General features: G+C 50.3%; 1 protein-coding gene across 6 annotated transcripts in view; it reads right to left on the bottom strand.

Moving 5' to 3' along the window:
* Window positions 1–18,136, bottom strand: part of FUBP3 (far upstream element binding protein 3) — a 50,915-nt gene that overhangs the window by 25,242 nt on the left and 7,537 nt on the right. For 3 of the 6 annotated variants that reach the window (XM_040482647.1, XM_040482651.1, XM_040482652.1), the window contains 2 exons: window positions 12,805–12,910; window positions 1,151–1,184 (listed from right to left, as the gene is read on the bottom strand). In XM_040482647.1, coding sequence (XP_040338581.1) covers window positions 1,151–1,184; window positions 12,805–12,910 — 140 coding nt within the window. Of the gene's footprint in view, window positions 1–1,150; window positions 1,185–1,980; window positions 2,352–12,804; window positions 12,911–18,136 lie in introns of those variants that run through there. The other 3 variants (XM_040482648.1, XM_040482654.1, XM_040482653.1) reach the window with 3 other exon arrangements.

Below are 18,136 nucleotides of genomic sequence, written 5' to 3'. Positions count from 1 at the left end.
AAACTCAGGCAGGTCCTCTGCCCTCAGGACGGGTGAGAGCCGACCCTCTTTGAGGAAGAAGTGTGTGAAGAGGGGCTGGCTGCTCAGGGCTCCCTGGAGACAAAGCTCCATCTGACTTGTGGGGCCGAAGCTTGTCTAATGCACAAAGTACGGACATCTTGGAAAGTAAAATTCTATAAAGGGCTTTATGGGAGAGTGATGTCTGATACTAACAACGTCGACGTCGTTTAAATTATTTTAGTTCATTAAAAAACAAAGCAAACCAGTAACACAGCAATGGCAAAACCCAGGCTAAATCTTCTGGTTGACTGGTGCCTGAGGATTTCTAGAAAGCCCCCAACATTTGTGCAGCATACAAGAGGACACAGCTGCATCGCTGCTGGTGAAAATGAAGGATAATATGTTACAGTAACTGATGCACAGCACAGAATTTCATCCGAGGAAAGAGACACTGTCCCAGGCTTTCCTGTGTATTTCATTCTTTTTAAAGGATAACGTTGTGACTGCAAACACTGCACCTTACAGAGACTGGTCTGTTTAAAGCCCACAGGCCTTTGTATCTCTCTAAATCCCCAGTCTGTAAGGGAAGGCTATGAAGGTAAACTGAGGCAGGGGATCACATGGGCACTTCTCCAAGGTTCTCTGGCAAGTCCCTGCTGCAAGGGCACGGGGTGGGCCCTGGGCTTCTGCCCTCTCAGGCCCACGACTCCTTGTGAATCACAAGCTCTATCCTGTGAAAGCCCAGTGACTCACGCTTCTTCGGGACACATTTGCTCAGATGAAGACGTTAAGGGTTCTCAAAACACGGGGAAAGCCGTCAAATCAGGATGGAAAATTTCACAGTCTCTCTTTTAAATTAGAAGTAGGTGGACAGAGAAAAAAAGCAGCTCCCACATCCTAGAGGTCCATTGAGTTTACATATAATAGTGGCTGATTTTTAATACTCCCTGTTCATTTATCCCTCGAGCTTCCAGTGTCTGGGAAAGGACTATTAAAAAAAAAAAAAAAACCAAAACCTGAGCCTTAAAGAAATCTAGCTCCTGGTTTTTCACACTCTCAACCTCTGACTTGCTAACACTCTAGTACAGATGGTGGATCAATAAACAATTAGAAATGATCAATAAATAATAAAACATAACCCACTGCTTACCTTTGATGTACCAAGGCCCCTAACTGGTTACCTACTGTGGCAAAGAGAAAGAGAAAAGAAAAATCAAAGCATTAGCACGGATAAACTAACTCCATCTTTACACAAGTTCTTACCATTTCGGGGGCGGGGGGCGGGGGGCGGGGGGGGAGGGAAAAAAAGGCAGGCAGAAAGAAAGCAAACAGTAATTTAGGCTCAGTGGCTGCAATGAACGCGTTACATGATACGAAACAGGAGGGGACGTCTTGATCACAGTCTCTAACCCAGTGTCCAGCTGAACGCAGGATAAGAAATTGATCTGTGTGTCCACATGCTGAGAGGCCTGGGAGAAAATCCCGCTCGTCTAAATCCCTCTCCATTCCCACCTCCCTCCTGCTCGGGATCCAAACTCAATGTAAAGATAGTGAGGGTTCCCTCTTTCTCTTTTTCAAACAAATGAGAAGATTTACCCTCCGAGCCCGGGAGCATTGTTAAGGACGGCTCCACGGCAGCTGTGGTCACTGAGAACGTGCACATATGTTCCCGCCGGCCACGGGGCGTCCCGCCACCCCACCCCCCAATTCTCCCTGCCCTCCCGAAAACATACGCATCTCAGGGAGAGGAGCTGGCATTTTCCCCCCTTGGGCCCCTTCGTTAACCCGCCGCCACAGTCCACACGTCGTGGACGCGAAGAACAGGCAAGTGTCCGGCCGGCCCATTTCACAGAGACAGCAGTACCAAACGGCCCCTTACTATGAAAACCCACTCTGCAATCACAGTCCCACAAAACCACTTCAGCCACGCTTTCTGTTCGAGCTTCCCCTCTTTTAGCTACTGACGAGTGGCTCCCTCACCAGCCATCAGCAAAAAGGAGTCCGTGGTGTCTCTACGCGGCCCGGGAAACACGGTCAGCAGACACTGAAAAAGTACAAATCCTAAACATATTCCAAGGAACTGAATGGACCTTATGATGTGCTAGCGAGACATTCAAAAATAGGTCTCTGGGGAGAGTGGTGCGGGGGACAGACAGGAGGGAAGTGGGGAAGGGTCCGTCACATCAGCTTCAGAACAAAGAGGGAACCAGTCTGACATCTCGAGTCCATGGCTCCCAATCGCTTTTTTTTCCTGCGTGAACTTAACCCTGTCCTTCTGACTGGACAGGAGCTGGTCGTAAGAAGACAGAGGAAAAGAAACCAGGTCGTGATATGTATTCTTTAAATGTTTATTTATGCGGGAGCACAAGCGGGGGAGGGGCAGAGAGGGAGGGGGACAGAAGATCTGAAGCAGGCTCCGGGCTCTGAGCTGCCAGCACAGAGCCCGACGCGGGGCTCGAACTCACAAACCGTGAGATCATGCCCTGAGCCGAAGTTGGACGCTCAACCGACTGGGCCCCCCAGGTGCCCCCTCAGGTCATAGTTCAGAAGAAGAAGAAAAAGCATAAAGAAACAATGTTAGCAAAAAGTAAACGAGGCTACTGAGTCAATACCGTATCTCTTCCGGATCGATGGCAAGATAATGGTTTGCAGCCAAAATATTGACACGATAAACCATTAATCTGCTTATCTCAGGGATAAGAGAATTGTTTTTCATTGAATCTTAAAATTCTCGTTTTGCATTTCCAGTTTGAATATGACAAATGCTCTCTCTCACTTGGGGTGGGCAGTGCTCACGATTCCCAGCAATACGGAGACTGGACAGTTACAACCTTGGGCAAGGAACCCCCATCACACACTCAGCCCCTGGGTGTCGCGAGAGAGGAACGTCCGTCACGGAAGGCAGTGAGTGGGTCTGAAGAAAACAGGCTGAAGAAGAATAAAGAAGAACGCCCACAAAAGAGTGCCCATGAGTTTGGCTACCTGTCCCTCCTCAAGGGTCCAGCTCAGCCTCTCTGCTTGCCGTCAGAATTCCTCTCAGGGGCCAAGAATAACATACACTGAAGACAGGGACGCTGAAGACTAAGATGGCCTGAAATGCCAAGAACGCAGAGAGGTGCTTAGTCCCCAAACAGGACAACACAGCTGGGCCCTGGCTCCTGGCCCGCTGTGCTGTTTGGTAAGCGATGTTCAAAAGGCGGAGGATCTTCAGAGATTTGGGCCAGAAAAGCCACAGAAACAGGGTAAAGGGCAACGCTACCGTAAAGAAGTTCATGAGGTTCACGAGAACGTTCAGGAGGCTCTTGGTCAAAAGCCATTTAAAATTTTGTGCCTGTCACAAAAAAAGGAAATTCCTCATCGGTAAGGTTACGTGTCACAGGTGTTGCACACGTGCACACACGCACACACACACACACAGTACGGCCATATGCCTTGCTGACACAGGGGAGGCATTTGCAAAGATTGAAACCAGAAGCACACACACCATCATCCCCGAGACATGGATGAGAGCCACACCGAAGAGTGAGAGGGTGTCTGGGTGGCTCAGTCGGTTGAGCGTCCGACTTCGGCTCAGGTCACGATCAGGTCTCGTGGTTCTTGAGTTCGAGCCCCGCATCGGGTTCTGTGCTGACAGCTAAGAGCCCGGAGCCTGCTTCAAAGTCTGTCTCTCTCTCTTTCTCTCTGCCCCTCCCTCCACCATTCAGGCGCACACACGCGCGCGCACTCTCTCTCTCTCTCTCTCTCTCTCAAAAATAAACATTGAAAAAATTTTTAAAGAAAAAAATGAAATCAAATTCCAATCTGGACTCAACTCGAGTTGGACTCTTAGGAAGGACACGCAGCCCCCTTCCTCCATGCAAATACCGCAGTCCTAGGCTGAAACACACGATTTAAAGTTTCGGTTCCTGCAGAAACATTCCCATTTGAAGCCTCAAAATGAAAACCAGCAGTTAGATCAGGGACGCTAGGCACTCACACAGCAGCCTGGTAACATCTGACTCCACGAACGGGGGCGGGGCGGGGGGGGCCCGGGCTTCTCTTGGTCTTCATGATGAAGGGGGGGAGTCAAATAAAGGAGGCTTGCGGGAACACCTATCAAGTTCAATTCAATAGTAACTACAGTCATTTCACTGTAAAAAAGGCAAAACACTGCATACCGTCAGTTCTATTTCCTGTTAATGGTACGTGCTGGCCAATAACGCTTCATCTCCCCTCCAAAGTTCAGCTCAGCCCCATTCCGGCATGTGTGCATGCATGCACGCACGCGCGCACACACACACACACACACACACACACACACTCATGCACACACAGTGTGGCTCTCGTCTACTCCGGCACCCCGCATAATGGGAAGCCATCTGGGCTAGGGGAAAATGAGCTTCCCCATAGAAAAGATTCACGCCACGATATAAGAAATTCTTTCTAAAGAGTAGTAATACTCTGCCAATTTCAATAATGATCTTTGAAGAAAAATAAGGCACTGGACACATTCCCGCCCCGCCCCCCTGCCGTGAGGAGAAAACCGGCTTCCTTTCTCTTCTCCGAAAGAAATGCTACCAACCATCACTGGGGAACATACCCAACTTTTCAATATGCATGCATTTTAACAGCCGACCCCCATTCCCGAGGAACAGCAGCACCCACGTCCTCCTCGCAGGTGCGCAGAGCAGCAGACCAGAGGCGGGGGAGCGGGTCGGCCAGGACAGAAAACATCAGCACCTTTTATATAACTGACCAAACAAATAAATAAACCAAACCTTCTTCTGCAGATTTGGGAAACAATCCCGCACCCGTGCCTGGATTCCCTGGGACTCTGACCGATGCCCTTCCAGGCCTCGGCTCCCGTCGGTGATACCTGCGGTCAGCTGCAGGGATTTCTCCCGTTTTCAAAGCGTTTTTAAAACGCTTTTCTCCCAAGGACGGCACAAAGGCTTCCCGTGTTCTAAGGAGGCAACTCTCCCCAGCCAGGGCCACAAAACACAGACAGGCTGAGGTCAGCTGAAAGTCCGTAGGCAAGTAATCCCTCAGGACTTTTTGCAAATTGTCATTTGTAAAAGGTGAGAGCGAACCCAAGCTCCCCCAAGCTCCTCTCAATAAGGGCGCCCTCACTTGCAGGCTAATCTGCTTTGGGGAGCCCGCTCTTGTAGGTGCCTCACCCGCTGAGCCCAGGGGGGCAGACGCTTTCTCAGTAGGCCTCGTCTACCGACAGAAGGTGAAGGGCCCAGGTCACGGTCTGTGCTCCCGAAGCTGTGCTCCAGGTCAGGCCTCTCTGGCCCAGGCACTGGGGCCAGTCCCAGGGTAACACGGTGCACCAGGCCACCTTGGCCCTCAAGAAGCAGAGTCTTAGGAGGGCAGGAGAAAGCTCTGGGTGAGCAGTAACCTGACCTAGTCTCCAAGCCTGTGGGGGTGCCGGGAACCCCACCGGCACCCCTCCACAGTCCAAGCACCTACCCACTGCCCGACCCAAGGAAAAACAAGTCTGTGATACATGTTTGGAGCACTAGGCCTTATTTTCGTTTAAACCGGTGGCCACGAACTCAATATTGGGGATCACGAGCAGCTTTGTTAAAAATGAAGATAAAAAAACAGCGTATGATATATACAGTAAGGGTACGTATTCCATAAAGCCTTTTATTTCAGCCACACGGGTTTTAACGTGCGTGTGCTAACTGGTTCGGATGGAAATACTGTGAGCAGTGTTTTAAAAGTTCAAAAAGAACTTGTTATAATCCTTAGGATAACCTCACGAGGTGGGTATCGTCTCCATCTCACAGGTGAGGAAACAGAGGCTCGGAGAGGCTGGGCAACCTGCCCAAACTCACACAGTTAACACAGGGCAGAACTGGGATTCACACCCTGCTCTCCCACTTTGGAAGTCCCCTTTGCAGGCATGCACCATCATGGCACAGGAGACAGAGATTCAGGTTCAAGTCCTCCTTCTGGCACTTCTGGGGCATCTGCCCTGGGGCAAACCGCTTCTCCAGACATCGGTATCCTTATCTACACGAAAGGGAATTCGGGCTTCAGGGTTCCTTCCAGTCGCGATCTTCTCTTACTCTATACAGGGGCCTCCCCACCCCGCCATCTCTAAACGCTGGCCATCACTCATCCATTCTCCATCCCAGAAACGCGATATAAATGGGATCACACGGTATGCGACCTTTCGGGATCGGCTTCCTTCATCCAGGCTGCCGAGTGTATGAAGAGTTTATTCCTTTCACTGCTGAGGAGCGTTCCGTGGCACGGATGTGCCATTTTGTTAACCATTCACCTGCTGAAGGAAATCTGAGCTGTTACGAATAAAGCCACGACAGGTTTTTGTCTCTGGAGGACAAACTGGTGTAGCTGTGTGCTGAATGACAACGTGCGTGCTGAGTTCTGTACGTTCTCTAAAGAGGTTGTGCCGTCAGACGTGCTTTTAAAAGCTCCTTGGGGGGGTTCTTGCACCCGGCCAGGGTAGAGGGCCAGTCTGGCTCACCCATTTCCTAGAAGGATTTTGAACAGCTCTAAATCCCCTTTCAACGTGACATCTAAAATCCCGTGTACGAGCTTCGGTCGTCGACGCCACAGATTCATTCATTCCTGTGGACGATGCCGATCTACTGTGTCGTATCCAGTCGGCTAAGCCAACTGTCGAACCAGTCAGACCATCCTTTGCCAGGAAAGAAAACAAGTCTCACTTCCTCTTTCCAACTCACACATACATGTTTTTATGCACCCATGACTACCACTCACTTCTCAATTCTAATCCTAAAACGGGTGGGTGAATGGAGGGGAGGAGGGGACCGCCTGAGCCTCTGCCGGAAGTTGCTACCTGAATAGAACCAAAATCAGATGCTTCCCCATCAGTGTGTCTTAGGAAGATTCTCATGCTTTGTCGCCCTGGGAATCCCTGTCCAGAAATCTGGACTCCTGCCTCTTGAGGCACCCGGGGACGGTGACGTGCCTCCGTAAACCGAGGGGAAATGTGACCGGGGACACGGAAAGGAGAAGGGCACGGGGTCTCCGGCGCAGACACAATTCTCAGAGGGGTGCGTATTAGGGAAGAGGGTGCCCACGAGGGGAGGAGCTGGAAAGGGCTCCCTGAGGGCCACCCCCGCCCACCTCACCCCGGGGAGTCTTCACTCCCCCTGCTGGAAGACCAACCACTACTGGACACTCTTGATCCCCACCCCGCCCCCCAGGCCTCAGGCACTACGGTGGGGCGTGGGCTTTGGGGACATTACCAGCGGGCATGTCTGAGATTGTTTCTCTTTCCAAAGCAGACACCCTGGTCCCCGCCGGCTCCTGCCAGAGGCGGTGCGGGCCGTGCACAGTGGCCCACATGCCCATGCCCCCCCAGCAGCAGGAACCCTGGGCCTCCCGCGCCCCAGCACTGACTGCCGTCTCTCATCCCTCTTCCTGCTCGCCAAGTCTGGGTTTGAACAGATCTTTCCTCCTCAGTCTTGTTTCTCCCTCCTCTTTGTCCTGGGCCACACGTGCAAACACAAAACTCAGCCAGGGCCACAGAGATGCTCCGTCTCAGTCTTCCTGTAAGTGGTTCATGTGAGAGCACACCCAAAAATTCTACCTTCGCACCCCAAGAACACCAGCATGATAACGTGAGAAAGTATGGCACTGGGGGCGCCCGGATGGCTCAGCCCATTAAGCGTCTGACTCTTCATTTCGGCTCAGGTCATGATCTCATGTGTCATGAGTTCGAACCCCATGTCGGGTTCTGTACTGACAGTGTGCAGCCTGCTGGGGATTCTCTCTCTCCCCCTCTCTCTCTCTCTGCCCCTCCCCTCTCATGCGCGCGCGCGCTCTCTCTCTCTCTCTCTCAATACATAAATAAGCTTAACAAAAAAGAAAAAGTACAGTACTATCTAGGACAATAGTACATAAACCTCAAAGACACCGAGGGCCCGAGGGCCAGCTGCACAGCCATGCTCCTGGACGTCCAGAGCTACTTTTAAGCTCTGATGGCAGAGCTGAGTAGGTCGGACAGAGCCCATATGGCTTGAAAGTCTAAAGCAATTTACCGGATGGTCCTTTCGGGGGAAAAGAAAAAAAATGTTTAATTTTGAAAGAATAAACATCTTACGGACTGTGGGATCATGAGCTGATCGACAGCTGGATGCTGAACCGACTGAGCTACACAGGCGCCCCTTCCCCAAATGGTCCTTTAAGAAAAGTTACGCCAATCCCCGATTCTGGGTAAATCTGCACCTCTCAAATCTCTTAGCTAATACTACTCTCTTCGATTTGGAGCTTGCTTTCCATAAAATGTTTTAAGCGCTCATCTTGGACCTGAAAAGGAAGAAGTGAAGCATCACGTATTTTATCCACCAACTATCCACCTACTACACTTATCCACCAACTACATAAGGGAGGTGAGGAAGAAAGAGCCCGTCTCCATGATCGTAGCCTGCAGAGTTCGGCAGGAGAAGCGCCTGGTGTCTGCAGACGTGTGCCCTGGGGAGGGGACACCGGTTTAGGACTTCAGAGCAGTGTGACGGGTGTGTGGAAAGGGGGAAGCAGGGAGGGGGGGGAGGGGAACAGGGGCCAAGAGAAGATACAGAAGCTAGGGAGCACCTGGCGAGGCACTGAAGGGAGTCAAAACGGGTCCCTGGAAGGATGTCCCATCACTTCTGAGACCCAAGGACTGACCGGGACTTGGATAAGGTAAAGATTCTTCACCAAGGTAAAGCACTGGGCGGGGGGATGGGTTTCAGGAAGAGCGAAGACAAGAGACAGGACCTGCGGCAAGGACGGGGAAGCCTCCGGTAGAAGGGCGGGCAGGGAAGGGCGGGACCCCCTGGGTCTCGGAAGCCGCCACAGGTCTTAGAACAGAGGAGTGGAACTGGTCAGACTGGCTCCAGCCAAGTGGCCTGGGGGTAGCAGGGAGAAGGCACTGGATAGAAAAGCTGTCACACCGAGAGCAGCAGGAAAAGTCCCGAGCTGGCAGGGTGCACCTGCCAGAAACTAGGAGGTGTGGGTGCTGACTGAAGATGTGGGGAGGTACGACGACCTGAGCCTGACCTGAGCCGAGCGGAGGGCAGGCTCTGGAAGCCAGGCTCCGACCCCTCTTGATTGGGCTCACACAGCCATGGCCCGACAAGCTCAAACTGCCCTGGACACAACTGCCCCGGTCCCTTCCTACAACAAGACCAAGTCTCGTCCCTTAGGTGACTCGTTTTCGCGCTCCTATGCATACACCTGTTTGCAAATCTCAAGGCCCTGCCTAAACCTTCTGCCGAGGCTCGAGGCTCGCCGCCTGACTTCTGGATTGAAGCACTTTTAAACACGCCCAAGCCACACTTCCAAAAGCCTCTAGGGGACTGAGCTTTAACCCCCAAAGGTTAAAGAACCCGGCTTCCCGGGAAAGGTAGAGGGTTCATGTTGCCAAAGAAGTGATCTGGTGAACTTCTGTCCAAAAAAAAAAAAAAAAAAAAATCAAGCCAAACCAAACAAACAAAAAACTGCAAGCAAGCCCTTTGGAAATCTTTGTTGCTCAGAAAAAAAAAAAAAAAAAGTGCGTCAATTCCTGCTCGGTGTTCGTCTCTGCTCTCCTACACTCTCGTCGCACAGATGGTACAGCCATGACCCTTCGAGAAAGCTGTCCGGTCACCACGAACATCACCTTCCTTGACGGGTCCTGTTCGTCCACCGAACTCATTTATCCAAGAGAAGAGAACTGGCCTAGTGACCTTGCCACCCTCCTCAGAAGACAATCTCGGCGTGCTCTGAACCTGCCCCCAACTCCCAGAGTTCCCTCTAACCTCAACAGCAAATGCCACAGGTGGAGAGCTGAGCTGGAGGAAAACAATTGGCCTAATTCTGTTGTTTGGAAGGTGCTCAGCAGAAGAGGATTAACTATCAAGCCGTCCTGCCCAATGTAAAAAGCCCGGGGGAAGTTTCTGGTTCTTCACACACAGTGTGTTACGTAAGACGGACAGCTGGCCCGATACGGGAAGGTTCGTCCCTACTGTAACAGGCTTCGTGTTCAGAAGGAAGAAGAAGAGAAACCGTATTCGTTTTCTGATTCCAAGGACTCAATCCTGCAAAGGCAGACACGGAAAAACTTATCGTCCTCAAAACAAGAAGTGACCTTACACAGCGGCAGCATCCAAGTGAGATTCTGGACTCACCAGCTGCACCTGCCTGCTCTTCGTCAACAAACTCAGCAGCCTTTACAAATTTCTTTGAAATGGGTGTCCAGCGGGTTAACAGGAGAAGAAAGTCTGCCAGGGGACAGTGGTTTCATTTGCAAATACCTCGGCGCTCTTTATGCAAAGGACACAGTGACTGCCTACTCTGTGCACACAGTTTGCACTTCCCCACCACGTGGCGGGTGCAGGCAAGGCAGAGCGCGGTGAAAGGTATTGATCGTGATTTCTGGAAACAGTGGGCCGGGGAGACTGGGCTGTCCATTACTGGGGCGTGTGCTCAGAGCCAGACAACTCAGTTTTATTTTTGTATTGACATCCTGTAAGAAGAGGTGAAGCACGATTGCCCTGAGAAGGGAAAATGGTTGCTTCGCATCAGAGCTTTTCACGAAGGCGAAACTGCAGAAAACGCCATCAGTCATATTTGGTCTAAGAAATCACTAGCACCAGCCAAACAAGATCACAGGGGACTGTTTTGGAGCAGCCATTTAAAATGGTCACCGGGCGCCTGGGTGGCTCAGTTGGTTGAGCGTCCGACTTCGGCTCAGGTCATGATCTCGCGGTTCGTGGGTTCGAGACCCGCATCTGGCTCTGTGCTGTCAGTTCAGAGCCTGGAGCCTGCTTCGGAGTCTGTGTCTCCCTCTCCCTGCCCCTCCCCCGCTCATGCTCTGACTCTCTCTCTCAAAAATAAACATAAAAAAAAATTTTTTTAAATGGTCACCTAGGGGGCGCCTGGGTGGCTCAGTCGGTTAAGCGTCCGACTTCAGCTCAAGTCACGATCTCGCAGTTCGTGAGTTCGAGCCCCGCGCCGGGCTCTGGGCTGACGGCTCAGAGCCTGGAGCCTGCTTCCGATTCTGTGTCTCCCTCTCTCTCTGCCCCTCCCCCATTCATGCTCTGTCTCTTTCTGTCCCCAAAATAAAAAACGTTAAAAAAAAAAATTTTTTTTTTTAAATAAATAAATAAATAAATAAATGGTCACCTAGTTCCAATGGGGTAGACCTTGCCTGGGTGTATATTCATAAACAGTATCTTGGGGTGCCTCGGTGGCTTAGTCAGTCAAGTGTCTCTCCTGATTTTGGCTCAGGTCATGATCTCACAGTTTGTGGGTTCAAGCCCCACGTTGGGCTCTGCACTGGCAGTGTGGGGGCCTGCTTGGGATTCTTGCTCTCTCCCTCTCTCCCTGCCTCTCCCCCACTCGCATGCTCTTTCTCTCTCAAAATTAAGTAAACTTTAAAAAACAAAAACACGGGGCGCCTGCGTGGCTTAGTCGGTTGAGTGTCCGACTTCAGCTCAGGTCATGATCTCACGGTTCGGGAGTTCGAACCCCACAAGGAGCTCTGTGCTGACGGTGCAGAGCCTGCTTGGGATTCTCTCTCTCCCTCTCTCTGTTCCTCCCCCACTCGTGCTCTCCTTCTCAAAATAAACTTAAAAAAAAAAAAAACACAAAGAAGTTTAAGCAGAAAGGAACTTTTACAACAAAATGAGCCACAGCCCCCTTATAAAGTTCCCAGCGTGAACCTATCCAATTATTCCAAAAAGGTTACCAACATAACTTTTAGATGTTTAACACCTAAAAACGATGGCTGATGGGCACCGAGGAGGGCACCTGTTGGGATGAGCACTGGGTGTTGTACGGAAACCAATATGACAATAAATTACATTTAATAAAAATAAATAGATAAATAAATAAAAACAATGGCAATCTCCCCTTTTGGAAGACACTGGAGAAATCAGTCACACCAAATTACGTTTTCTACATACACCAAAACACGCTTCTTTTTTGGAAAAGGAAATTGCTCCGTATATACTATTGAACACCTTGATTTTCTTCCACCCAATAAGACAACATAGAAATAAGTGCATACACATGGCTGGGCAGGCATGCAGACCGACAGAAGGCCAGAGAAGACACTGGCTGACCCACTGCGTGCATATTCGCGTACAACCTAGTAAACTTCAGACTCCCTCTTCCAGTCCTACTTTGCAGGACACCCAATGTGATCGAGGAGGTCCAAGTTCTCTGAACAGACCCATCTGATAGATACTCTTCGCGGAGGTGCCGGGGACAGGCACTTCCACGTTGGTCTCAAACTCTCTGGGGGGCTGAAGTGGGGTACAGAACCAAACCACCAGATAACACAGGAATGAATGAGAGATGGGTGCTTCTAGAGAGAGCCTGTCAAAAATGGGAACGGTGAAAAAGGCAGCCGACCGAAGCAAGGTCACACCCTCCCCCGCCCCCACCTTCTCTTTCTCTAAGGTCAGGATGTAGCCACAGGCTTCCTAAGAGTCAGGCATCGAACCTTAGCTTTTCTTTGGAGAAGAGTGGGAGCTCCAACCCCCACGCGCGTGTTGGAAGCGCGAAGGGCCACGTCACACAAAACTCTCGAATCGGTCGAGTGACTTCCGAACTGATGCGCAAAGGCCTCGTCTTTACCTTCGAGCCCAGCCGTAAGCACTCTTGCATCATCAAGGCGACTAAGAGCTCAAGTGCTGGAGAGTCGCGGAGAAACATCAACCCCAGGCGGTCCCCTCGACCGCACCTCCTCAGGAGGATGCTGGCGGCAGCTGTCGTGGAAAAGGCCGACACGCGGCTCCGGCCTAAGTGGCAGGTTCGCTACCATCTGAAAGGCAAAGACGTTTCCCCGCAACTTACCTCCGTCATCCAAGGGCCGTTTCTGGACTCCGTATCCATACACTGAGGGGTCCACTAGAGGTGTGGAATTATTCAAGTGAGGAATTGAATCAATTTTAGCAGCAATCTACAGAGAGAATCAGATTTAAAGACTCAGTAACAAATCCGGGCTCCGTTTGAGGGAGAAAGACGAGAGAGCTCTCTTCAAAGGCCTGTGTTACCCCGCTTCTCCCCCTGACCTAGATTAGCACGAGGCAGTGTCACCGAGGACACTTTTCATTGCTAACTGAGTCTTCTTTCGGCCTCAGTAACAATGTGTCTTTAGAAGTAAATACTTTTGAACATCAGTCTTCTACAAATCAGTATTTCTAAGCCATCCCTTGAGATACAGGTACGCTGCATTCGAAGAAAACAGGCAGGCCACCGACATGAAGAACTCTGTTCAAAAGGTTTTATTTATCGCAGGATTCCCTTAAGAAACCAATCCCCCGGTACTGTTTAAAAGGCTGTGTTTGCTCAAACATGACCGCGCGTTAGGAAAACATCCATCCCATAACTTGAACGCCTGTTAAGTGATGATGTCATCGCTGCAGACATAGACCAGCAAGCCGCTCCCCACTGGGAGTGTCCGAGTAGGGAGGAGGGCGGGGCGGGGGGGCGGGGGGAAACACGGCTGTCTGTCCAAACTACCTCAGAAGGATTCCTGCGCTGGACCAAGCGAGAGACCTTGGAGAGCGATTTCGATTTTTAATATTATCAGTTAAAAAAAAAAAAAAATGATCCTACAACTATTGAAGTGTTTCTCCCCAGAAACAAACGCTGCGCAGAAAGTTCCATCTACTTTGTTCTCATTGGAAAGTTCAATGGGATCTCCCTGATAAATCAGCTCTTTATCATGTCATCAAAGGAATATTTACAGCCACTGCTCTCGATGTTAGTCCCTGAGTTAAGCTTAAGAAGTAGGGGTGGACTAAGGGGCAGACGGAAGGGCTGTCCCACACAGCGGGTCTTCGGTGGGAGTTCTGGGCTTGTCCCAATGTGCCCAGCTTCTGCGACCAACATGAATGACTTGAAACAAACAAAAAGCCAAAGACAAGCATGACACTGAAACCCCAAGGCAGGGCTCAGATGTCAGGGATCCAGGGGTCAGGTCTCTCCCTCTGGCTTCCTAGCCCTGTGGTGTTGGGCAAGCCCCTCTCCCCTCCGCAGGAGATCCTTTGGATGTACCACCAGCAGCTGCACACTTTGGGGCAAGCTACCAACACACTCTCAACACAAAGGAGCTTTGTATGCTAGAAAGCACTTCACAGCACGGCTGTTAAAATAAGGCAACTTGTCCAACAAATGCCGAGTGCCTACTATGTGCGGGGCTCTGTTCCGGGCACCGGGTTACTGTGGTCAACGAGAATAACCAGGCCCCTACTCTGTGTCAGCAGTCAGTGGGGAGTGACAAGGTCTGCGAGCTGACCAAGAATCGATCATTTCAGCTGGTGATAAGCATTATCCTAATAAGAGAAGATAGTGAATTGTGCTAAAGAGAAGAGAAGTGCTTAGGAGAGCTACTTGAAACACGGTGATCAGGGAAGGCTGCTCTGATCTCTTTAGATCATGGGATCTAAGGCCTATCTGATGAGCAGTTGGCTATACAAAAATCTGAGGAAGAGCATTCCAGGCAGAGAAAACAGCCTGTACAAAGGCCCTGAGGCAGGAGCCAGCCTGCCTGGCAGGTATGAGCCTAGAAGAGAGAGAGGTCAAGGTCACTAGAGAAGAAAGAACTGGACGTGTTCCAAGACACAGGCAAGGGCCGGTTCGCCAGGGCTTGGATTTTATAGGAAGGGTGACAGAAAGCAACCGCAAGGCTGAGTAGGAGAAGTAGCATGCTGATTTACGTTTTCAAAAGATCCCCTTGACAAGGAAGACAGCGTCTAAGGAGACGGGAGTGAGAAGATCATTTAGGAGATATTCTAGGTCAGGGGTCAGCAAAGCATGGCTGGTGAACCACCTGCTTTTGTAAAGAAAGTTTTACTGGAATACAGCCGCGTGCATTCTGCGTTGAGGAACTGAGCGGAGACCGTGTGGCGTATGATGCCCGTATATATCATTTACTGTTTGGACCTTTAAAGGGAAAAGTCTGCCGGCCCCTGTCTAGGCTAGAGATGATGGCACCCTGGATGAGTGCTTGCTTAAAAACAGTATTATAGGGGCGCCTGGGTGGCGCAGTCGGTTGAGCGTCCGACTTCAGCCAGGTCACGATCTCGCGGTCTGTGAGTTCGAGCCCCGTGTCGGGCTCTGGGCTGATGGCTCAGAGCCTGGAGCCTGTTTCCAATTCTGAGTCTCCCTCTCTCTCTGCCCCTCCCCCGTTCATGCTCTGTCTCTCTCTGTCCCAAAAATAAATAAACGTTGAAAAAAAACCAACAGTATTATAAATAACTGATTACAATACTAACACTGCTGCTAGAAACCCAACCTCCTATATCCAAGAGGCCATTTGCTATCAAACGAAACACTGTACAAACCTTGCCTCTACCACGGACTCCCAATCTTGCTTTCCGTATTTGTTTTGGATAAGCTTGTGGAGGTTGGCTACTTAAGATCCAAATGTTACTTTGAATGACCCAGCTGGCAAAACAGGTGGGTTAAAAGGCGAGGATACTGCAGTGGCTGGTGCCCCAAGGAGACCCTTGCGTGTGCCATAATAAACCGAGTGGCAAACGACTGACGTGGGGGTTTTTGGGATTACTGGCCCAGTTGCTTTCACAGATGGCCCCAAATGCTCCCAGTAGACAGTGAAGATGACCCCAAAACACAAAGAAAGGGGTACAAGGGCTCATGATTCTCAGTGGAGTCCCCCAACAGCATGCATGTTAAATCACTGCCACACAGAACCCCCAAACAAACTCGACACATTAGGCACGTTCCCTGCTCCTTTCGGAGGACACTCGCAGCTTCCAGATCTTTTCCCTCCCTTCCAAAGTAGCTAGAATGTGTTCCTGAGTCTTTGGCCTTCCTTATAATTTCTACGGTTAGGTTTCACATGTTGCCGGAATGTCATTTTTTCCCAAAGCCAATACGCTAAAAATGTTACAATAGTTTCCTGTTCCTGAATTTGATTAAAGGCTGAGGCTCTCAGATTTGTTCTTAAGTCATGTTTACTTCAGTTATCTATAATTTGGGAAATTTCCACTAAGAGAAAAGCAGTACAGAATACTGGTTAAGAGGGGTAGCCCTGAAGTCAATGGGCTGCACTTGGACTCTTGGTTAAACAATGTTAAACAGGAGTTTGACAATACAAGATACAATTATATCACTGACAATACGTTGTAGAAATAACAACATTCTATAAAGAGACAAGGAACTCTTTCCTTCATACAAATGCAACCTTGTTTCAAGAAATGATTTTACATGTCCACTAAAATAAGGAGTTAAAACTTAGTGTTTACTTATGTGCTGGGTACTTCGCAAAGACGATTTTAAATTCGCTACCTCATTTGTTCCTCTCCCCGATTCTCTAGGAGGCTGGTAGGATTTCCATTTTAAAACAAGGAAAAGCGAGGCTCGGAGAAGCTGAATGCTCTGCCCAAAGTCACACATCTCATAAGCGGAGGCACCGTATTTAAGCCTGGCCTGCCCAGCTCTAGTCTGTGCTATCGACCACAGCGCTGGGCACCCCGCTTCGTCCGCCTAAGACTTTCTCAAGTATTTCTCACTTCCCAAGGACCTGAGACCTAATGATTTCCAGGGCACGGAGCCGAAGCAATTCCTCACATCGTAACGGACCGTTGACCGGTAGCTGCTTAAGGGAGGTGAGGTACATTCTCAGCTAATATTGGTGCTGGCCAGAATAGAAGAGAGTCACTGAAGCCAGGATATTCCAGCAAAACCAAGGCCAGTCCGGAGCTTATCAGAGAGCCTGACCTTGAGGGGACTTTGCTACTGATTGTTTTTACCACTCGACCCCCTTCTCCCCTCTTTTGGAGGGAGGCAAGGAGGAAAATCAGTTATCTTGCTACACGTGCTATTGGAGGCACCGTTATAGATGAAACACTAATCAACGTCACACATGTGACCCCGACTCTGAATAGTTAGCGCAATGAAGAGAGGGGGAGAGCTGAACTGGGAGGCAGTCAAGAGTCCTGGTTTTCCAGCCAGCTCTTCCAGGGTACGACCCCCAACGGCCTTGCTCCTTGGGGGTACTCACCTGTAAAACGCACGGACAGACTAAACCAGTGTTTTGCTAAGAGAAAGAGGTACACAGGCGTATTTGGGAGACGCACGGATAAATGTTTTTAAACTTCTGTATATATATATATTTCTTAGTTACCTTCCATGCATGGCAAAGTTTTTCACTTCTGACAGTGATTAAGTTTCCTTTTAGAAATATTCTAAGTCAGTCTGAATTTTAAAAAGATTTAAAAATACTAAGTAAACATCGAGGGGGGTCAGCGTTATGGCGAAAATCATGAAGGCGATATGCAAATCATTAAACTTAGGAAACAGCCATTAATGATCCCCAGGGCACACGTCTGCGACTAAAACTCTCTGACAAGGCTCATAATCCAAGTAGCTCGCCTTGGAAGCCCGAAGGGGAAGCCGTGACTATCTCCACTTCACAAGGAAAACATTATACCGACCAGGAACAGACCAAGCCACCTGAAGACCCAGTCATCCACACACCGTGTTCATGCTAGAGCCGCTGCTGATGGTCACGGACCCGCAAGCACAGGCTGCAAGCTCCCGCCACCTGCCAGGGAGCAGGAACCCACCTTGCCTCCCGGGAACCCCTGCTCCACGGTCCCGAGTGACCCCGCTCAGACCCTGAGAACACGTGGGCTGGACCGAAAGCCGCCGCTTCCCACAGCAAGAAGAAACGGCGTGTCACCCGGGCAGTGGAGCCCAAGGGCGAAGACCAAGTCCCGGACGGCAGGTTCTGGAGTCAGGGTGTGCAGGGTCAAGTCCCAGTGGTACTTCCCACGACCCAAGAGGGTCCCAAGGAGAGCAGCAGGTGTCTCAGACTTATCGCCTGCTAAGTGCCTGATGGTGCCCCCATTCCGTCTTCACGGGGACCTTACAGGGTAGCTACTCTTCTCCTTACCGTGGGATTGGGAGCGTCTACCTGGAACTGTATCCACCGGGATAATGAAACAACAACGTAAAGCACCCAGGACAACGCCAGTATTTTATTGAATAATAATAATAATATAGAGAAGGACACGGATCGTAAGTTTACAGCTCGTTGAACGTCCGCTTCCTAAAATGCCTGTGGCCTAGGGTCAAGATCAAGACACAGAACATTTCCGGCAGCCCTGAGGTCTGCCTCATTACCTCCTTCCGGTACCCCAAGGTCTGCCTCATT

This window comes from Herpailurus yagouaroundi, unplaced genomic scaffold (genome assembly GCF_014898765.1).
Source record: "Herpailurus yagouaroundi ecotype Mexico unplaced genomic scaffold, PumYag 160, whole genome shotgun sequence".
In the NCBI taxonomy this organism is placed as follows: domain Eukaryota; kingdom Metazoa; phylum Chordata; class Mammalia; order Carnivora; family Felidae; genus Herpailurus; species Herpailurus yagouaroundi.
Note: the sequence above shows the minus strand (reverse complement) of the source record. Positions and strands in the feature narration are given on the sequence as shown.